Source organism: Micromys minutus (genome assembly GCF_963924665.1).
Source record: "Micromys minutus genome assembly, chromosome: 18".
NCBI lineage: Eukaryota > Metazoa > Chordata > Mammalia > Rodentia > Muridae > Micromys > Micromys minutus.
In genome coordinates this window covers 50968255-50989881 of record NC_137953.1, presented here as the reverse complement: position 1 = coordinate 50989881, position 21627 = coordinate 50968255, and the positions used below count along the sequence as shown (strand labels likewise).

General features: G+C 40.5%; 1 protein-coding gene across 1 annotated transcript in view; it reads right to left on the bottom strand.

Annotated features, from left to right (window-relative positions):
• Positions 1-21627, bottom strand: part of ALKBH8 (alkB homolog 8, tRNA methyltransferase) — a gene marked incomplete at both ends in the record, with an annotated part of 33796 nt that overhangs the window by 6263 nt on the left and 5906 nt on the right. The window contains 6 exon segments of the mRNA XM_080932570.1: positions 826-977; positions 7985-8091; positions 14892-14962; positions 16774-16878; positions 18925-19020; positions 20016-20147. Of these exon segments, the coding sequence (XP_080788696.1) occupies positions 826-977; positions 7985-8091; positions 14892-14962; positions 16774-16878; positions 18925-19020; positions 20016-20147 (663 nt within the window).

Below are 21627 nucleotides of genomic sequence, written 5' to 3'. Positions count from 1 at the left end.
CAGTATCATATTTTATAAACTTATTGACACCATTAGCAAAATAAATAAACATTCCTTTCACCCTCACAAATCCAGCCATTTTACGGTTTTGTTAAACAGGATTACTATCCTCAGATGGAAGAAGCTCTGTCCTTTAAGATTTATTTGTATTTTTATTTATGTGTTTATGTCTCTGTATATGTCATGTGGGAGGGAGTAAGGGCGCCTGTGGAGGCCAGAATGTATCCCATCTTTTGGTAATGTAGGTACGAGAAAGAAGCTACAGCTGAACCATCTCTCCAGCCTTGAGATAAAAGACTTTGAATTTAAAATGTTTTTGGGATTGCAGCTAAATATGACAGCTTCTGCTCCAGGCTACCCCAAACTGAAACCCTTGTGATCGGAAAAGCATTTTCTGATCTCTGTCAATGCAAATTATCATTTATAAAGTAAAAATATTTTCTGTTGAGTCCAAGAAATACATCTAGGGATCAACACACGTATGTAAATAAGTCAGAATAGCCCCTGTTCTGTTCAGTTCCTATTTCTGCACAAGCAGGGTTTACTGCCTCACAAACCCTAACTCTTACCTGTCACTTTCAAAAATGAAGCTTTTTTTTCTGGCACTCAATGCTAAAGAAATTTCACATATTTAACGATAAAGTATAGCCTCTGCCTTCAAAGAATATAAATATCAATGGAGGCATCTCAGAGAAGTGCTGGGAAGGCCTAGCCCAGATCACACACCACTGGGAAAGTTGTGGAAAAGCTCCAAGCACTGGTAGTTTTAGAACATTTTCTTACGAGCTGTGTCCCGCTGCAGCACACACAGAATTAGAGACTTACTGCAATTGCAGGGCGTTCGCCTCACTTTCCTAAACGTGAACGACGTTCGCATCCCCCTCTTGCTTAAAGTCAGGTCTCCGATGTCGCTGGTGATTATTCCTCCTTTGAACTGCTCAGAGGCTTGGATGGTATCAAATTTTCGAGGTGTAATTCTGAAGACAATAAATAATTCATTTGACAACATAGTGAGACCAATATCTTAAGAAACATAACAAATACAGGAATGAATGTATCTTTTAACATCTCTGATAGTCTACAAACTACAATGTGCTTGGGAAAGAATTTACATATAGCAAGGTGAAATCCCGTTTTCTCCAAAATAAACATCAGAAGGTTTTTACCAAGTTTATGTCCTATGCTTTCATGCTTATTTCAATTTTTTTCTCCCTTTCACAAAAGATCTTAGTTGGCATCTCAATAGTTGACATGGTTTTTCTCTGTGTACCACTCTCTTCCCTATCTCTACCTCCTACCTTTTCCTTCATCTCTTTCTGAAGTGTGAGTGCGCGCGCACGCACGCACGCACACACACACACACACACACACACTCCCATATACACACAATCAGTAACGCCAACAGCAGCCTTCAAAAATTAATGTTGAGATTTATTTTTCTTTCTCCCAAAAATATTATAAAGAATATACAACCCTATATCAGCATTAAACATGAGAGACTTACAATACAAACTTTCAGAAATAACTACTGTCAGCAGTCAGTGGCATAATACATTTCAATTAAAAAGTGATCAAAATGTTAATCCCAGCGACTTTCGGCAACTCAGCACCACTAGGCCTGTCAGCACCGGCTGCTTGGGCACCGTGTGCACCTCCCAAAGGTCCTGCCATCGAGAGGTGGGCTTTTGCTCCCCTGGCCCCAACCAATAAATCTCTAGTGTGATCTCTGTGTTGCACACTTTAGTCCTGACCTGCCAAGGGACTTTGGTAGAAAACACAACCAAAAATCACCTCAGGAGATGATGCAATATCATTTGCAAGAATAAATGAAAATGTTTTTAATATATATGCAAAACAGCTCCTTATTTTGCAGTTACTGTAAGTGCCATTATTCTTGAAAGTTTAAGAGTAAGTGGCAACAAAAAGAGCCTGGGCCAAAAAGAAAACAAACAAACAAACAAAAAAGAAAAAAGAAAGTCTTTTCCACAAAATTCCAGAAATACTTGGAAAAATGGATTAGACAGTGCCAGGTTTTTTTTCATAATTTTTATTAGATACTCTGTATTTACATTTGAGAAGTTACCCCCCCCACTCCCAACACCTCCCCCTCCATTTGCCTTCACAAAGGTGCCCTGCCTCCTGATCTCCTCTCCATTAAGAGCCAATATTTTAATGGCCATTAAGAAAAAAATCAGACCATCTATTTTTTATGACTCAAATTCTTTAAACCTAATTCTCAAGGTTGTCTCTAGTACTGCAGCAGAACAGCAGCTGAAGCTTCTCCTCCCAGCTACAGCTCTGGATCCACCATCCCACCTTCCCTACCCCAGCTACAGCTCTGGATCCACCACCCCACCTTCCCTACCCCAGCTACAGCTCTGGATACAACATCCCACCTTCCCTACCCCAGCTACAGCTCTGTGGATCCAACATCCACCATCCCACCTTCCCTACCCCAGATACAGCTCTGGATCCACCATCCACCATCCCACCTTCCCTACCCCAGCTACAGCTCTGAATCCACCATCCCACCTTCCCTACCCCAGCTACAGCTCTGGATCCAACATCCCACCTTCCCCTACCCCAGCTACAGCTCTGTGGATCCACCATCCCACCTTCCCTACCCCAGATACAGCTCTGTAGATCCCAACATCCCACCTTCCCCTACCCCAGCTACAGCTCTGTAGATCCCAACATCCCACCTTCCCCTACCCCAGCTACAGCTCTGTAGATCCCAACATCCCACCTTCCCTACCCCAGCTACAGCTCTGGATCCACCACCCCACCTTCCCTACCCCAGCTACAGCTCTGGATCCACCATCCCACCTTCCCTACCCCAGCTACAGCTCTGGATCCACCACCCCACCTTCCCTACCCCAACTACAGCTCTGGATCCACCACCCCACCTTCCCTACCCCAGCTACAGCTCTGGATCCACCATCCCACCTTCCCTATCCCAGCTACAGCTCTGGATCCACCATCCCACCTTCCCTACCCCAGCTACAGCTCTGGATCCACCATCCCACCTTCCCTACCCCAGCTACAGCTCTGTAGATCCCAACATCCCACCTTCCCCTGGCTTTCAACTCTTTGCTGTGTCACAGCCCCCAACTCTGGCAAACACCTCTGCTCACCCACAAGCTACTCCTCAAAGACATAGGCTGCCTTCTGACCTTCTGTACTCTGCTTCCTCAATTAAATTCTCAAGGTCAACTCTAGTGCAGCAAAAGAACATGAGCTACAAGCTTCCTTTCCTCCTGTCCTCACCTCCCTGGAACTCAAAGAACATTTCCTCCTGAGCTCTGACACCCACCTCAACACTGTGCCTTAACCCCAACTCAGGAAGACACACGCTGCTCAACTACAGGCTATGCTTGCCAGATGACAAGCAAGAATGCCAATGAACCTTCTAGACTTTCTGTGTTCCTCAAGACCCAATACTAGGTCTGAAACTGACTTCTGGCCTACTACAAACATTCCTCATGAATATAATACCAGCTTAGAAACCAGGGTTGGGTGGGGGGAAGGGGTCGGTGGTCTCAAGAAAAGAGATGGAGTAGCAATCCTAATATCGAATAATTTTCAACCAAAAGCCATCAAAGAAGATAAGGAAGGACACTTTTTACTAATCAAATGAAAAAAATCCATCAGATGAACTCTTAATCCTGAACATCTATGTTCCAAATACAAGGGTACCCACATTCATTTAAAAAAAAAAGAACCCCCCAAACCAAAAAAACTCTACTAAAGCTCAAAGCACATATTGCACCATACACATTAATAGTGGGAGACTTCAACACCCCAATATCATCAATGGACAGATCATAGAAGCAGAAACTGAACAGACACACTGAAACTAATACAAGTTATGAAGCAAATGTAATCAACAGACAGCTATAGAATATTTCATTCTAAAACAAAAGAAAATATCTTCTCAGCACCTCAAGAAACTTTCTCCAAAACTGACCATATAGTCGGTCACAAAACAGGCCTCAACAGATACAAGAAGATCGAAATACTCCCATGCATTCTATAAGATCACCATGGACTAAGGCTGGTCTATAATAATAACAAAAACAACAAAAAGCCAACATACACATAGAAGTTGAACAATGCTCTGCTCAATGATAGCTTGGTCACGAAAGAACTTAAAAAAAAATCAAAGACTTTTTAGAATTTAACAAAAATGAAGGCACAACATACCAAAATTTATGGGATACAATGAAAGCACTGCTAAGAGAAAAACCCATAGTGCTGAGCTCCTCCAAAAAGAAACAGGAGAGAGCATACACTAGCAACTTGACAGCTCTAGAACAAAAAGCAGATACTCCTAAAAGGAGTAGATGACAGGAAATAATCAAACTCAAGATCTGAAATCAACCAAATAGAGCCAGAAAGAACTAAACAAAGAATCAACAAAACCACAAGCCGATTCTTTGAGAAAATCAACAAGATCCATAAACCCTTAGTCCGATGAACCAGAGGGTGCAGAAAGAGTATCCAAATTGACAAAAAAAAAAAAAAAAAAGAAAGAAAGAAAGAAAGAAAGAAAGAAAGAAAGAAAGTAAAGACATAACAACAGAAACTGAGGAAATTCAGGAAATCATCAGATTCTACTACAAAAGCCTGTACTCAACAAAATTAGAAAATCTAGAGAAAATGAACAATTTTCTAGACAGATACCATGTACCAAAGTTAACTCGGGATCAGATAAACAGCCCCATAACACCTAAAGAAATAGAAGCAGTCATCAAAAACCTCCCAAAGAAAGCTCAGGACTTGAAGAGTTTAGTGCAGAATTCTATCGGACCTTCATAGAAGACCTAATACCAATAGTCTCCAAACTATTCCACAAAATAGAAACAGAGGTAATACTCCCCAACTCATTCTTCGAAGCCACAACTACACTCATTCCTAAACCAAACAAAAACCCTAAAAAGAAAGAGAACCTTAGACAATTTCCCTCATGAAGACTGATGCACAAATACTCAATAAAATTCTTGCAAACTGAATCCAAGAACACATCAAAAACAATCATTCACCATGATCACATAGGCTTCATACGAGGGATGCAAGGCTGGTTCAATATACAGAAATCCATCAATGTTATCCACTATATAAACAAACTCAAAGAAAAAAAAGTACATGATCATCTCTTTAGATACTGAGAAGGCATTTGACAAAATTCAACATCCCTTCATGTTAAAGGTCAGGAATTCAAGGCCCATACATAAACACAGTAAAAGCAATATACAGCAAACCAACAGCCAACATCAAACTAAATTGTGAGAAACTCAGAGCAATCCCACTAAAATCAGGGACTTGAGAGGACTGCCCAATCTCTCCCTATCTATTCAATACAGTAATCGAAGTCATAGTCAGAGCAATTAGAGAGCAAAAGGAAGTCAAGGGGATACAAATTGGAAAGGAAGAAGTAAAAAAAAAAATCACTATTTGCAGATAATATGAGAGTATACTTACATAACCCCAAAAATTCCACCAGAGAACTCCTACAGCTGATTAAAAAAAAAAAAAAAAAAAACTTCAGCAAAGTGGCTGGATATAAAATTAACTCAAACAAATCAGTAGCCTTCCTCTACTCAAAGGATAAACAGGCTAAGAAAAAATTTAGGGAAAGGACACCTTTCACAATAGTCACAAAGAATATAAAATACTTTGGTGTGATCCTAACCAAGCAAGTGAAGGATCTGTATAACATGAACTTTAAGTCTCTGAAGAAGGAAATTGAAGAAGATCTCAGAAGATGAAAAGATCCACCCCCTATGCTCATGGATTGAAAGGATCAACATAGTAAAAATGACGGAATTGCCTAAAACAATCTACAGATTCAATGCAATCCCCATTAAAATTCCAACTCAATTCTTCATAGTCTTTGAAAGAACAATTTGCAAATTCATTTGGAATAGCAAAAAACCCAGGGTATCAAAAACTATTCTCAACAATAAAAAATCTTCCAGGGTAATTACCATCCCTGACCTCAAACTGCATTACAGAATAATCATGATAAAAAACCACCTGGTATTGGAGAGACAGGCAGGTAGATCAATGGAACAGAATAGAAGACCCAGAAATGAAACCACATACCTATGATTACTTGATCTTTGACAAAGAAGCTGAAAACATTCAATGGAAAAAGGACAGCCTCTTCAACAAATGGTATTGCTTCAACTGGCAGTCAGCATGCAGAAGAATGTAAATAGACCCTTTCTTATTTCCTTGTACAAAGCTCAAGTCCAAGTGGATTAAAGAACTCTACATAAAACCAGGTACACTGAAACTAATACAAGAGAAAGATCGGCACAGGGGAAATTTTCCTGAACAGAACACCAATAGCTCATGCTCTAAGATCAAGAATCGACAAATGGGACCTCATGAAATTGCAAAGCTTCTGTAAGGCAAAGGACATTGTCAAAAGGACAAAATGGCAACCAACAGATTGGGAAAGGATCTTTACCAATGCTACATCTGATAAAGAACTAATATCCAATATATACAAAGAACTCAAGAAGTTAGACTTGAGAATCAAATAACCCTATTAGAAAATGGGGAACAGAACTAAACAAAGAATTTTCAACTGAGGAATACTGAATGGCTGAGAAGCAGCTAAAGAAAGGTTCAACATCCCTGGTCATCAGGGAAATGCAAATCAAAACAACCCTGAGGTTCCACCTCACAGCAGTCAGAAAGGCTAAGATCAAAATCCCAGGTGACAGCAGATGCCTCAGTCCTTAGAAGGGAGAACAAAGCACTCACAGGAGGAAATACAGGGACAAATAGATGAGTGGGGATTGAAGAAAAGATCATTCAGAGGCTACCTCACCTGGGGATCCACCCCATATGCAGCTACCAAACCCGAGCACTATTGTTGATGCCAAGAAGTGCTTACTGGCAGGAGCCAGATATAAAATGCTTCCTTATAGGCTCTGCCAGAGTCATAAAGATACAGTTGAGAATGCTTGCAGCTAACCATCAGACTGAACACTGGGATCCCATTGAAGGAGCTAGAGAAAGGACTGAAGGAGCTGAAAGGGTCTGTAGCTCTATGGGAAGAACAACGTTATCAACCCAACAAACCCTCCAGAACTCACAGGGACTAAAACACCAACCAATGAGCACTCATGGAGAGATCATAGCTCCAATTGCATATGTAGCAGAGGACAGCATTGTCTGGCATCAATGGGAAAAGAGTCCTTTGGTCCAGTGAAGGTTTGTTCCCCCAGTGTAGGGGAATGCCAAGAAGCTGGGGTTGAGAGGGTTGTTGGGAGAGGGAGCACCTTCATGGAAACAAGTAGAGGGGAGGGGGAGATGGGAGTGGGGGAAAGGGGATAACATTTGAAATGTAAATACAGAGAATAGTCAATAAAAACAGAAAAGAAACAATAAAGAAATACCCTATATATACTTACACACACACACACACACACACACACACACACACACATACACACACACACACTCTACCAGTTCTGTTCCTCAAGACAGCCCTGACTAATACAGTGACCCAATCCTTCAGAATCTTCATTTCTATTGGCTCTCACCCTTCTAGTAGTCTCTATGTCTTTTCACCTGAGGACTATGCCCATTCTTTGTCTTAAAGCCAAACTATTACTATCGTGTCCCTCTGAAAGATGTGCAGAGAAATAGGCAACTGAGTAAAAGCAATGACGATAGTATATGAGAAAAGTAAGTCACAGAAAGTGTTCACAACTGAATACTATAGGTGGAAGGGGAACGGATTTTGTCCTGTTACCTTTACAAGTTTTCTTTAAAATGGAAGTCCTTTCAAAATTAAAAAATGTATTAAAAAGAAAAAAACTTGCACATACTCCAGGAGGCTTGTACCCAAATGATCTGCTGTGTCACACGGGGCATGGATGCAGCGCTCAGATAGTGCAACAAAGACACGGTGAGTTCCACTAAGCAGCAAGTATCCCAGCTGTCACGAGTTCATCTCCGTACGTACCCATGAGTCCAGAGGTATCTGGATTCCCCCGTCATCACCAGCAAACTCCGACGAGGTAACATAACTGGTACTGTGACACCCTCTGGGTGCTTGAAATCCATAACAATCTTGGAGCAAAGACAAAAATGAAAAGGTTATCGCCAAGAAAGGTTAATACTACAGGGCTTTAGGATAATTTATTTCTGCTGACTTTAGTTCTACATTAACAGATAATAAAGCTACAACTTACTCTCACACAGTACAATAAGGATAGGTGAGCACTGGGGTAGCATACCTCTGTATTGAGACTGAGACTGAGCACATAGGAAATGAAGTTCAGAAACCCACATTTCTAAGAATCATCCCTAGCAATCTATAAGGCAAGTAATGTTAGGATCAGAGCCTCAGAAACACTAAAGCAATGTCACACTGCTCAAACACTCCTTGTCTGGCTCTTTAGTTTGGGAGCCATTTTTAATAGTCAATAGTCTCTGCGTCCTTTTCTCCTTAATCCTCACACGATGCTGCATGAATTAAATAATAAAGATTATAACCCATATGGTTGGCACATAGCAAAAATGAAAAAGGAGTATATTTTTCTAATCCACAGAATGTTAATAAGCATTAATATAAGAGAAAATAACTATTAGATTTAGAGTCTATGTGGTACTCTGACACCTTCACAACACACTGAAATTAGATACTAAAAAATAAGCAAAGAAAACAGAACAACTTTTCCTGAGTTACACTCAAATATCCTAAATGGCCCTGCAAAAATACAATGGCCAAGAAGGGGTTTTCTGTCCTAGGATCCCATCAAATACCAGGGACTTCAGACTGTAAAGAGCAGCAGCCAAAGAACCAGAATCTACACAGCACAACAGAGAACTGAAAACAACAATTTTCTGTGAACGAATCACCTATTCCAAAAATAAAATGTGATCAGAAAATAAAGGAGGATAAGGAGAATTTGGCATGTATTCTCGTGAAGGTGAGTACAACACAGTAGCTGAAAAAAAAATTCAATAAATGACATTGAATATCACTGCTATTCTGAATAATGATGCTGCATAAAATACTAGTTAATACACATAAAAACTATCTCTAAATAATAATGAACTGAACAGGTACACACTTGTTTCCACGTTGTTTCAATATAAATATAGTGAAGTAAGATGACTGAGTAAATTTTCTACAAGCATTTTTTTCCAAATGTGCACACATAATTTCACTTAAGTCATACTCTAAAATCACTCTATTTATAAACAAAACATAAATCTGGTTTGTATAGATGAAGTGTGCTTATTTGTGATTGGCTTGAAGTGTGTAAATGTAAAAAAGGACTAGCAAACCGATGGAGAAACAGTGATATTTGAGTAAAGCAAGTATAATAAATGTTAACTGCAGGAGCCGTTAAATCTGTGGAGCACGTTTAGGGGTGTTTACAATCCTTTCAACTCCATTTTATATGAGTGTGTATAAGAAACTGTTGTGAGAAAACCCACATGGCTTACTTTAAACCAACATATATAGCTTCCAACTTCCTGAAGTTAAGCTGAGGTCCACACAAGAGAACAAAATAATGAACACACTTATTTTTATTAGAGATGATCATCTGTAAATTAAACTAAATTCTATGCTGTGGCAGGGAAGGATTTTAGAAAATGAGAATCCAATTCATTCATCAACAAATATTTATCAGTCATTGTACCAGGCATCAAAGATCTCAAAGCTGAATGCAAGGGACAGGCTTCCTTTCCTAAAGAGCACAATTTATGACCAACATTCAGCATTTTATAATGTACCATACATTTAGTTTGAGAAACTCAAACTGCAGCCCCAGCATCAAAGGAAGGCAATGGTTTTAAAAACACAGAAATCTAACGAAATCATTAATACTGACAAGAAGCATAAATGTCAGACTAATTAGTTCAGAACATCTGTCCTGATATACCACAAATATACCACAATCCATATTTCATGCAGCAGAACTGAACAACCAATAGCTTAGTTATGAGAAATGCAGCTGATAGAGAGTCCTCACTGCTAAGGACACTATCACTTTGTCCTTGCCACTGTATCTGTCAAGCACGTGAGGACTGGTTTGGGGTGATTAATTCACAAATAGGGAAGAGCTGAAATTCAAGTCTTCAGCTTGTCAAGGTCTTAACCTACTCTCAGTACCAGCATATAAAGATCTAAAGATACTCACATAGCCTTTGCCTTCCTAATTTCTAATACTATGTTGGAAAAGTAATCCAATGTTGATTAAAACTGCCATCTGGGGTTTACTCTACTTGATTCCTATTCTTTGTTTAATAGAATATAAATGGAGGAGTCAGGAAGATGAGTCTCCGGTTAAGAGCACTGACTGCTCTTCCAGAAGACCCAGGTTCGATTTCTAGTAATCTCATAGCATAGAACCATTTGTAACTCTATTTGCAGGAGATCCAATGACCTCTCTCTCTCTCTCTCTCTCTCTCTCTCTCTCTCTCTCTCTCTCCCTCTCTCTATCACACACACACACACACAAACCTTTCAGATGTTATATTGTTGTGTATAGCTTTTGTTACCCAACATAAGCTCTGAGAATGGGCCACACTACCAGCCCCCACCTAGCTTCCTTTGAATCCATGGGTAAAAGACACAGACACATAATTTTTGAATTTCAACTTTCCTTTTGTTACTACCTCCCACCTGGAGAAGTGTACCCTTACCACTATCCTTATCTTTCTACCTCTCCATCTGCCCTAAACTTTAGTTGCTCAGTTACATCTGGTCCCTGCTAGACACCCCTGAGCACCCACCTGTAGGAGCAGCCTGTGTGGCCACTCTGTATAAAATTTCACATGGCTCCTCAGCTTTTCTCCATCAGAAACATAGCAAACTCTCCTCTCCTCCCTTGCATCTCTCTGCCTGCCTCCAGGGACCCCAAAAGTCCCACCTATTCCTTCTACCCAGCAATTGGCCCATGGCTTTTTTAGTGACAGATCAAGAACCAACTGGGAAATAGAACCTTAGCATCAGAACCACCCCTACATTATATAGAATTCCAGCATTTTCTACCTCAAAGGTCAATTATCCCAGCAAATAACACTATCGACAAAATATCTGTGAGCGTTCTATAAAGAAAGCTGGTCTTGATCTCAAGTATTCTTGAGTCACAATAAGTGACATTGTGTGCACTAGATAAAGATAGCTTAGAAGGAAGCAAAACAAACCACAGAACCACTAACATTTAAGTGTCAAACTTGGGCTGTAAGACAAAGATGCTCGCAAGCTCAAATATGCAAATACTAAGCTTAAACATTTTACTAGAAAACAGAAAGAAAAAGAAACACCAAACAGGATGTAACGACAGAAAAACAGTACAACAAATATGAATGAATCTAATTACAAATTAGACAAAAGTAAACAACTACTTGTGGGGAAACAACCAGTCTCCAAGTTTCAAGACCTGTCTTCTGATTCACATATGAACTCTTTCGATATATGTGCTGTGGCCTGCACTCACACTTATATATACATAGATAAACAAATCTTAAAACTTGTTAACAGAAGCAACCTCTTGGTTGCTTATCTAAAGTACAGAGAGATAAAATATAGAAAACAAGAAAAATTAAAAATAAAGATTACAGAGGAATGAAGAGACAGTGCCTAACAACTGTACAAAACTGATGGATAAAACTAATCCAAAGATTCAACAAACCCAATAAACCCAACATAGAATAAACAAACCATCAGTACTGAAGGAATAAGTAACCCATCAAAATATAACTATAAAAAAAAAGATAAAAGAAAAAACTCTTGAAATATGCCAAAGGTACCTTCAAAGGTAACAGAAACATTAACACATTAACACATCAGCCTGTGGGTCATAATCCCTTTGGGGGTTGAGCAGCCCCTTACCACCATCAGAATACCGGATACACACAATAGTAGCAAATTTACAACTATGAAGTAGCAAGAAAAAAGCTTATGGCTGAGGGTCACAGCATTCGGAAGGTTGAGAACCACTGCAAGGCAACAGTACATGGAATCTTGAAGAAGACAAGCTAAAATGCTTTCCAGACATCAATGTTCTAATGTCTCAAAGGTAAGCTAGAAACATTTTCTTTTCTGTCATGTTACTGAGGGAAACAGTGCCTATGGAAACGTGGGGGATGAAGGCTGCATGTTAAGTGTGGAAGACATTTATGAGCTTCATTATGCCTTTTGAATTTTAGGTGGAGGAAAAAAAGCAAAACAATGGCATAAAATACAAACAATGCTGCTGCTGAAAGTGTTATTCCAATGAGACAGGAAGCTGACAGAGACACTACGCTAGTCAACAGACAGCATAAATTATACCATCTATATAGGCAGCCATAGGCTAGCTGTGAACCCTGCTCACTGTTCTATAGGCAGGTATACACTATGCCTTAGGTACTGAAATATTTTCTTAAGTTTAGAGAAGCACACCAAATAACCTAGCATCCCAGAATCCCCTCACAGAGAAGAAGGTTATTGTGCAACTTAGAATCTGATACCAATTAAATGGTATGTCCCCTGGTCCTTTTTCTGATTTCTCAAGTTTGGGAAGAAAACTCAGGGAAATTCCTCTACAACTACAAGCAAGAATGAGCAACATGGAAAAAGGACTTTTGTTTTTTTCTCCCATCTAACATTTCTGAAAAGGTCTATTTCAAGAATTCATACATGTAAATCATAAGATGGTGTTACGGTATCCAACACACATTACTGGTTCTTTAACCACAGCATCAAGAAGATCACAAGAATACAGCAAAGGTTAAGAAGCCAAAGTGCTTAAGCTAGAGGTGGGAACTGCACTGGTACAGGGAAGAGAAGAGGAGGAGGACTGGTGAACTGTATTGCCTCCAGGAGACAAGATTTCAAGCAACCTCCAGTTAAATCAGATGATCTCAATATTTCAAGAATTATTCTGGCTCTTGGTCTCTCACCCTTATCTCCCCCTCCCCTCACCCCTCCTCTCCTCATTCCCTTCCCCCCTCTCTCTCCACATGCTCATGGCCGGCTTCTGCCTCTCTACTCCTCTTCTCTCTCTCTCTGCCTCTAACCCCCTTAACTCCCCTCCCCATGCCATGAATAAAGTCTATTCTATACTTTATTCTGGATTTATTTTCCTTTATTTCTGTGTGAAAATTCATGTGTAACTTGCTGCTAACACAGTGTCACTGTATGTCTCTTGGCCAGGCCACCTAGGGACAAGCTGCAGTTGTCCCACTCCCTGGACTTTCCAAAACACCCAAGAATGTTGTGAGGCTCTTAGCCAGGGTAAGTTGCCCCTGCTCTGAGACTTTTCCAATACACCCATTTTTGAGAAAGTAAACAAGGACAGAATTTACTGGCTGACAGCCACAAGGTCTCACAGAAAAGTCCAAATATGCATCATCATCAGCCTAAACCCCTCATCCAATGAATCCAAGGGTCACTGTAACCCACCAATGAGATGCCACCACCCCATGCTGTTGCTGAAATCTGCCCTTAGAACTGTATAAAAACTGTGTATTTTGAAACCTTGGGGTCGTCTCTGTCCCACTTATAGAACGACCCCAGTATAATGGACTTCTCAATTAAACCTCTTGCCTATTGCATCGATCTCAGTCTATCTGTGTCTCTGTAGGAGTGAATACCCCGACCTTTGGGCCATGTGGGTCCAACATCAAAGCTCAAAGGGAAGGTGTCCTAGCAGTTGGAGACTGAGGAACACCACAAATTCACACCCCACAACAAACTTCACACAAGAGATTCATTGAGAAAGACATAGAAGGGTGATTACCTCTGCTCAGGAAGAAAGCAACAAAGAACCGAGCAGGAGGCAGATTTTACACAGCGTTTCTAAGTTGGGGAAGAGCTTTCCAGGAAGGCCTGGGAGTGTTGGAATTTTGTAGACTGATTTTAGGTCAAGCTTAGGTACTGCTGATATTCTGTGGCCTGACCTTAGGGCAAGTACAGGGACTGGTGAGATTCTGTACCCTAATACTGGGGAAAACCCCAGGGATTGATGGGATTTTGTGGCCAGATCGTGTGTTCTTTTTCTGTAAGGCATAGATGGGCTGCCTGCATCTCTGGAAGCTGGAAATGGCCACTAAGGCCACTAGAGTTGTATAGGTTGGGGACTGACCACTTACATACCCCATAAGGGTTGTGGGCTGAGCACTTACATGCCCCAAGCAGCTGAGCCTGGCTGTCAGAGCAATCACTGTACACAGTATGTACCTTGAAGAGTTTACATTCACCAGTTTAAATCATGGTTCTACAGGGTTAGAAGCTTGAGCAAAGTCCGACTACAGAAACTAAGCACTGAATAATACGGCCTTCTCCTTTACCTGGAAGGGCAGACATATCGTCTGCTGAAGGGTCTAAAAGGTCTGACTCAAGGTACTTAAGTAAAAAGGTCCAGAATGTGGTAGTGGTGGCACGTGACGTGCCTTTATCCTAGCGCTCAGGAAGCAGAGGCAGATGGATCTTTGTTGAGTTCCAGGCCAGCCTGGTCTATATTGGGAGCTCAAGGACAAAGAAACCAAGCCTCAAAAACAGGGAAAAAAATGAATAGAATCCCCAATGTGTCACTACCCTATCTCCTGTAGCTATTCTCTCTTGCCACTAGGTGGCAAGGATGCAAACGGAGGTCAAAAGGTGGCCGAACCGCACTGTTAATGTATAGATTTTTCATAGCCTCTAATGAGCTCTAAGACCTCAGACATCTAAAGAGAGGATGTAAAAACTTCCCACTCTGGAGGTAATTAATTAAAGTGCTAACAACGTCCTTTCTATTTAAAAAAAAATTAATTTATTTTCATTACAATGTAGATAGTCCCACACAGGTGAAGGGGAGGCAAATGTGCAAAGTAAAATTATGCTGAAAACTGATTTTAAAAAAAAAAATGCTTCACACTACACTTACCGCTGACCCCAAACTGAGAGAAATAATCTCATCTTCAAACGCAGAGTGTGTGTCAATATGAGCAGGAATTCCTGAGACAGAAAATCAGACATCATTTCATTGTCCTATACTGATTCAGACTGGGCACACCTAGCCACGCATAGGTCCAGTGAAGAGGTTGTCTGATCCTTAAGAAGCTACTATAACCTTAAAGGGGAACATAATAAATAGGACTCAACAAATTTACATTAAATCTGAAACGAAATATTTCAACATCAATGACACTGAGACTTGACTATAAAATTCAGGCTCAAGAGTCACCGTCTAAATAGGACCATTGTCAGCATAGGAGGACAATGGGGAAGACAGATTAGTGTCTCTCTCTGTCTCTCTCTCTCTCTCCATCTCTCTGTCTCTCTGTCTCTCCATCTCTCCATCTCTCTCTGTCTATTGCTCTCCATCTCTCTCTCTCTATCTCTTTCTCTGTCTCTCTCTGTCTCTTTCTCTGTCTCTCTCTCTGTCTCTTTCTCTGTCTCTCTCTCTCTCACACTCACTCTCTCTCTCTCTCTCTGTCTCTCTCTCTCTCTCTCTGTGTGTCTCTCTGTCTCTCTTCCTTTAAGTACTGGGATTCTCAAGGACTTGGAGAGCAGATGATGTATATAAGGACTAAGTGTATCAATAATTAAGACACAACTTCTGATAAACGAGCAGCCCTCGGTAAGGGAACTGCAACACAGAGAGAAAGGACGCATCCTCCGAAAGGCTTACGGACAGGAATCTATGCAGTCCGGCACATACCGTGAGGGCACGGCAGCACAAACCGGCAATCCTGGCCCGGGAGCTGGGAAGAAGCAGCTCAAGGCTGAGTCAGTCTGGCTAAGGGCTGGGACTGGAGCTCAGCGACAGGGCTATGACTAGCAGGTGCTATGTCCAAGTTTAATACTCAGCACAATAAGAAATAAAATAAAACGTATCATGATAAAAGCAGGGGGGAAAACTACTGCCAAACCTAAAACCATAAAAAGATATTAACTACAATAAGTATCGAATAAAATTGCTATTTATAAATGCAGGAAACCTATCTATACCTAATATTTTCACTGGCACTATATTCCTAGCATCGTCTTCCAGATTTTAAAACAGAAGATGAGAGAGATCATCCACCCAGTTAGCCTTCTTCCTTTCTGTGGATTAGAAGCTTGTTCCATGGGATATTTTTTGTTTGTTTGTTTTCCAAACTACCAATGCCATGCCATCTGTAACATGTTGAGAGAGGTACAAAAACAAGCAAAAACCAAAAACAGCCGTGCAAGCTCATTTAATTCTGCTTTGTAACGGAGGTTCCAGGGATGGAGCTACAGGGGTACAACAGCAGTTAGCAGCAACACAGACAACAGATGTAAGCAGAGCAAGCCCAAAGCTGTGTCTGAGCCAAGACAAAAATTACTCAATTTTCATTTTTGATCTTAAAAATTTTCATAAACATTTTAACTCTAAAATACACGACAAAGAAGAACTGGGACTAGAGACCGGGCAAGAGCACCCCTTCCCTTCCTGGACTGCAGGTCGGGCCTCAGCGGGAAAGGACTCTGTGTCCCAGCATTGGGTCACACCTAAGCAGGGCCTCCCCTTCTCTGAGGAAGCGAGGAGGGGAAGAGGATTCTAAGGGGGACTGAAAGGAAAGGAGAGGAGACGCTGCAACAGGAATGTAAAGTGAATAAATAAGACACAGCTGCTCACGACCGTCCTGAGTCCAGTCCCTCGGCACTCGATGCTCTCTTCTGACCTCCCAGGGCACTAGGGACACATGGGATTTGACGTGCATGCAGGTAAAACACTCACCACATAAAAGAAAACAAACAATCTACAAAGGAAAAAAACGTTTTGCAAAAGGAACACCTACCATGCCCAGGCTCATACTGATTTATGGTCAACTGGTCTGGTTTATGTTTAATATAACCTTCTTTCAACAACTTGTCCAAAATGCTACTGCAAATCTCAGGAAGACCTAAAGTGAGTAACCAGAAAAGCAAAGCACACTCAAATAGCGGCACGTTTAACCAAGAATAAAAAGACTGTAACGCTATGATAGTGATCAAAGTTTTTAGTATTGTAGTAAAACAAACAAAAATAATAAACCCACAAGCAAAATGAGTTAAACAGACTTGTAAGATTCCTTTAAAGTTATTACTACATTGATTCTAGCAAATAAAAAAGCAGAAAATGGTAATTTTACTAATAATATTGACACTTTATAAAATAAGAAAACAATATACATTGCATTGCCCTTATCCAAATTTAATGTCTGATACATACCTCACACCTCAGGCTGAGAGTAATTTTATGACTTATTTTTCACACACTTGTGTCTTGACTGACCTATCACATGAGCTTAGACATACACACTTTCCACTGGTGGCACCATGTCAGCTCTCAAACACCTTTAGATTTTGGAAAAATTTAAATTTTGGGCTGTGGAAAGCTTTTGGGGCCCCTTGGTGGATTTTTTACATTGGGCCAGGACAAGGAAGTAGGGCTACTTCAGGCAGGAATTTGACATTGCCCCAAGACAGAGAAGTAAGCTCAGGCAGAAATCTGATTTTTAGGCTAGAACAAAGAAGTGGGCTTCAGGTAAGAATATGACTTTGGGCTTGGACAGGTATCGGCTCAGATATCTTGGTCATCCTGTAATCCAAGGGATTTTGCTTATGGCCTCGCTTGTTCCTTGACTATTGGTTTTTATTGGCCTGCTGGTTCCCTTAACCTAGAACTGACCTTATTATTACTTGCATGTAATTAAAATGGTATAAAAGCAGACTAGGAAAAAATTAAACCAGCCTCAGCCTCAGAACTGGCTGGGGTCATGCTTCAGCGTTGTCTAATTGTCTTTTTTCTTTTTAATCCTCAATCCTTCGCTGGAGAACCTGTTGACTGGCTGAGCTGCCTTGGTCACTGAATTTTCAGATTAGGCTCAACCTGTAGATTTTATATTAGAAATTAAATCAAATATTGTTAGGGTTTTACTGCTGTGAACAGGCACCATGACCAAAGCAACTCTTAAATAAAGACACATTTAATTGGGGCTGGCTCACAGGTTCAGAGGTTCAGTCCATCATAATCATGATGGGCAGGCAGGTGCAGGAGGTGAGCGTTCTACATCTTCATCTAAAGGCTGCTAGCAGAATACTGACTTCCAGGCAGCTTAGGATGAGGGTCTTAAAGCCCACACCCACACTGACAAACCTACTCCAACAAGGCCACACCTCTTAATAGTGCCACTCCCTGGGCTGAGCATATACAAACCATAACAAATACTCTGTAAAGTTTTGAAAGCATTCCATTTACCTCAAAGATTTTAAATTATCACTATTTTAAAAGAATCATAGATTTCCAAGTGAAACTTTTATGAGGTCATAAATGTGATTTCACCATGTTTGAAAGACTTAAGTATGATCAAGACCATTAATGTAGGATTGGAGAGATGCTTTAGCCTATAAAGGATCTGTTAGATAACACAGGGAAAAAAGCTGGGTATGGTAACATATACCTGTAAAATGTAGGCAGAGATAGGCAGAACACTAAGGTTCACTGACTGGTCTGTTTGGTAAGTTTAAGGCCAGTAATACTCTGTCTCAGAGTAAGATGAACAGCTCCAAAAGAACAGACAATACTGAAGGCTGTCCCCTTCTCAAAGACACTTGTACAAACACACGCACACGCACGCACACACACTACACAGACAAATACACACACACACACACACACACACACACACACACACACGCACCACACACACACCACATGCACGAACACACAAATAAATACATAAAATTGAATCCAATAAATGATTACTGCCAGTATAAATACAATCAATTTATATAGACAGTTTTTTAAAATGTCTAAAAACCCAGCCACTTAATTAAAATGCCCTAAATTTAACCAGTTATCTCAAAAGTTTCCCAATAGATGACATGCACCTCAACTAAAACAAACTTCTAATGTATCATATCTTTCTTTCCAAGCCAGCAATAACTGTATATTACTATGTACTTACCCCCAGGTAAGGGTTTATCTTTATCCACAGTGTTGTTTTCATAGTGAAATTCATAACCAAAATGTTTTACTCTTCTGTGTTTTAAGGACCTTTGAACTGTATAAAGAAAATAAACTCTTTGATAAAAAATAAGAGCAATCTTTCATATTTTGTCTAACATTACAAAAACTCATAGGTAATTGTAACTTCTGTTAATTGCTAAATTATTGTTTGACTAGCATAAGCCATTTGCTTATATCACATGTTTGGTTGTGTTGGTGGTGACAGCTGCCACTCAGGCTGGCTGATGATCTGGAGAGAAGCAGAGAAGCTCTCACAGCCGCTTCGTACCTATGGGATACCCTGTACTACTGAGAACTGAGAGGAATCCTCAGGGCAGAAAGGAACTGTTGGGAACCAGGCCAGTCCTTGGCGTTCTCGGAGGCCATGATGAAAGGCGAAAAGAAACACTTACTCCGTGTCCGTACTCCATGCAGACCTGGTAAGGTCTTGTCTAGGGCTTGGGCCAGGGCCTTGAAAGAGCCAAGGTTTCAGTTTCTGGGAAGCTGACTTTTTTCCTTTGAAGAAACAGCAGTTATCAGTCCCAGGGCCACTGAGTGCTTGGTCTGTGGCACACATGAGATACCCTGTGTTCTTCTGTGCAACATTAGTTGATCAACTTTCCCCTGACTTTGCTCCACTTTCCCCCTATAGACTGTACATAAGAGGCTGTCCTGCTTAATACGCTTCTTAGAAGTAAAACATACTTGTGTAAGACCTGCTGACCTAAATATTCCTGTCTATTATTTCAGATCCCCTGGCCAACCTCTTCAGGAACTTGTCACTAAGAACAACCTGGTCCAAGTCAATGACCAAACAAGATTTCAAACAGTGGAAGGGCTGATAAAAGCAATTGCAGGGACTGGTCGCTTTACAAATGTTATATATAGCACTGTACTTAGTAACTGTCAGTGTAGATTGCCTACTACTAGGTCCAAGCTACTTTCGGGGATCTTGAGGAAATAACAAACTGGTGGTAAACCTACAGTGTACAGATCAGGAATAGGATAGTCTCCACCAATCTAATTTATGAACCACAGATGTTTACTTACCATTATGATTGCCTATATCTTCTGTCCAGTTAACACTTTCCAAAAGCACTTTTTCTTCCTCCTCAGAAATAATTTCTTCTACTACCAAGAGGCCTGGAGGTAAGTCTTGAAGTCCCATTTTTTTCCATTGTGCTACAGAAAAAAAAAAAAAAAAAAAAAAAAAAACACAGTCTTATAGGAAACCTGTACTCCTCATATACAAAGAATTCTGCCCCAGAAGCATGGTCTAAAAGACTTTTAATTTTCATTTCAGAAGTAAAAATGCAAAATGCAAAATGCAAAAAAAAAAAAAAAAAAAAAAAACCAAATCAGTCATACTATACATTATGCTCTCTTCAGCAAAAATGGTACCCAAAAAAAAAGGCCAGAATGTAGATGCCTCAGTCCTTCTTAGAAGGGAGAACAAAACACTCAGGGGAAGAAATACAAGGTCAAATAGAGGAGCAGGGATTGAAGAAAAGTTCACTCAGAGACTGCCTCACTTGCGGATCCACCCCATATGCAGCCACCAAACTCAAGCACTATTGCCAAGAAGTGCTTACTGGCAGGAGCCAGATATGGATGCCTCCTCAGAGGCTCTGCCAGAGTCATAAAGATACAGTTGAGGATACTTGCAGCTAACCATTGGACTGAGCATGGGCACCCCAATGGAGGAGCTAGAGAAAGGTCTGAAGGAGCTGAAAGGATTTGCAACCCTATGGGAAAAAAAAACATCATCAACCAACCAAACCCTCCAGAGCTCCCAGGGACTAAAACACCAACTATTAAGCACACAGGGAGAGACCCATGGCTCCAGCTGCATATGCAGCAGAGGACAGCATTGTCTGGTATCACTGGGAGAAGAGGCCTTTGGTCCACTGAAGGTGTGTTTTCCCAGAGTAGGGAAATGTCAAGGTGCTGCGGTGGAGAGGATGGCTCCACCTTCATGGAAGCAAGGGGAGGGGGAGAGGATTCGAGTGGAGGGAAAGGGGATAACTTTTGAAATGTAAATACAGAGAATATCCAATAAGAAGAAGAAGAAAAAAAAAAAAAAAGAATGGTACCCAAGTCTTCTCTTTGTACATACATAATTGAGTCACTTTATAAACATCAAGGATAAGGCTTTTCCTAATACTTATTGTATCAATTGTTATTTTTAAAAAGTCAAGAGTAAGACAGTGCAGGATAAGAACAGATTTCAGATCATCTCACACAGTGCAGAAGGCTTTGTAGTATCTCTTCATGATAAAAGGTTTGATGAAACTAGAAAGTACTATACCCCAACATAATAAAGGCATAATAAATGCAACAAACCTATTTACAGAGAAAAACTGAATTATTTCCTCTAAAATCAGGACAGTAATGACACGAAGGTGTCTTCTCCCTACTCTGATTCAATATAGTGCTTGAAGTCTTAGCTAGAGCAGAAAGAGGAAGAAACAAAAAAGGTATACCCAGAGAAAGGTATATATTTGTGTTCCACCAGAAAACACTTAGACCTGTTAAACACTCCCAACAAAATAACAAGGTACAAGATCAACATTCAAAAATCAGCTTTTCTAGATGCTAATGAAGTAGCACAGAAAGGAATTCAAAGGGAAGTTTGTTGTTTGTTCGCTTGTTCACTGGCAAA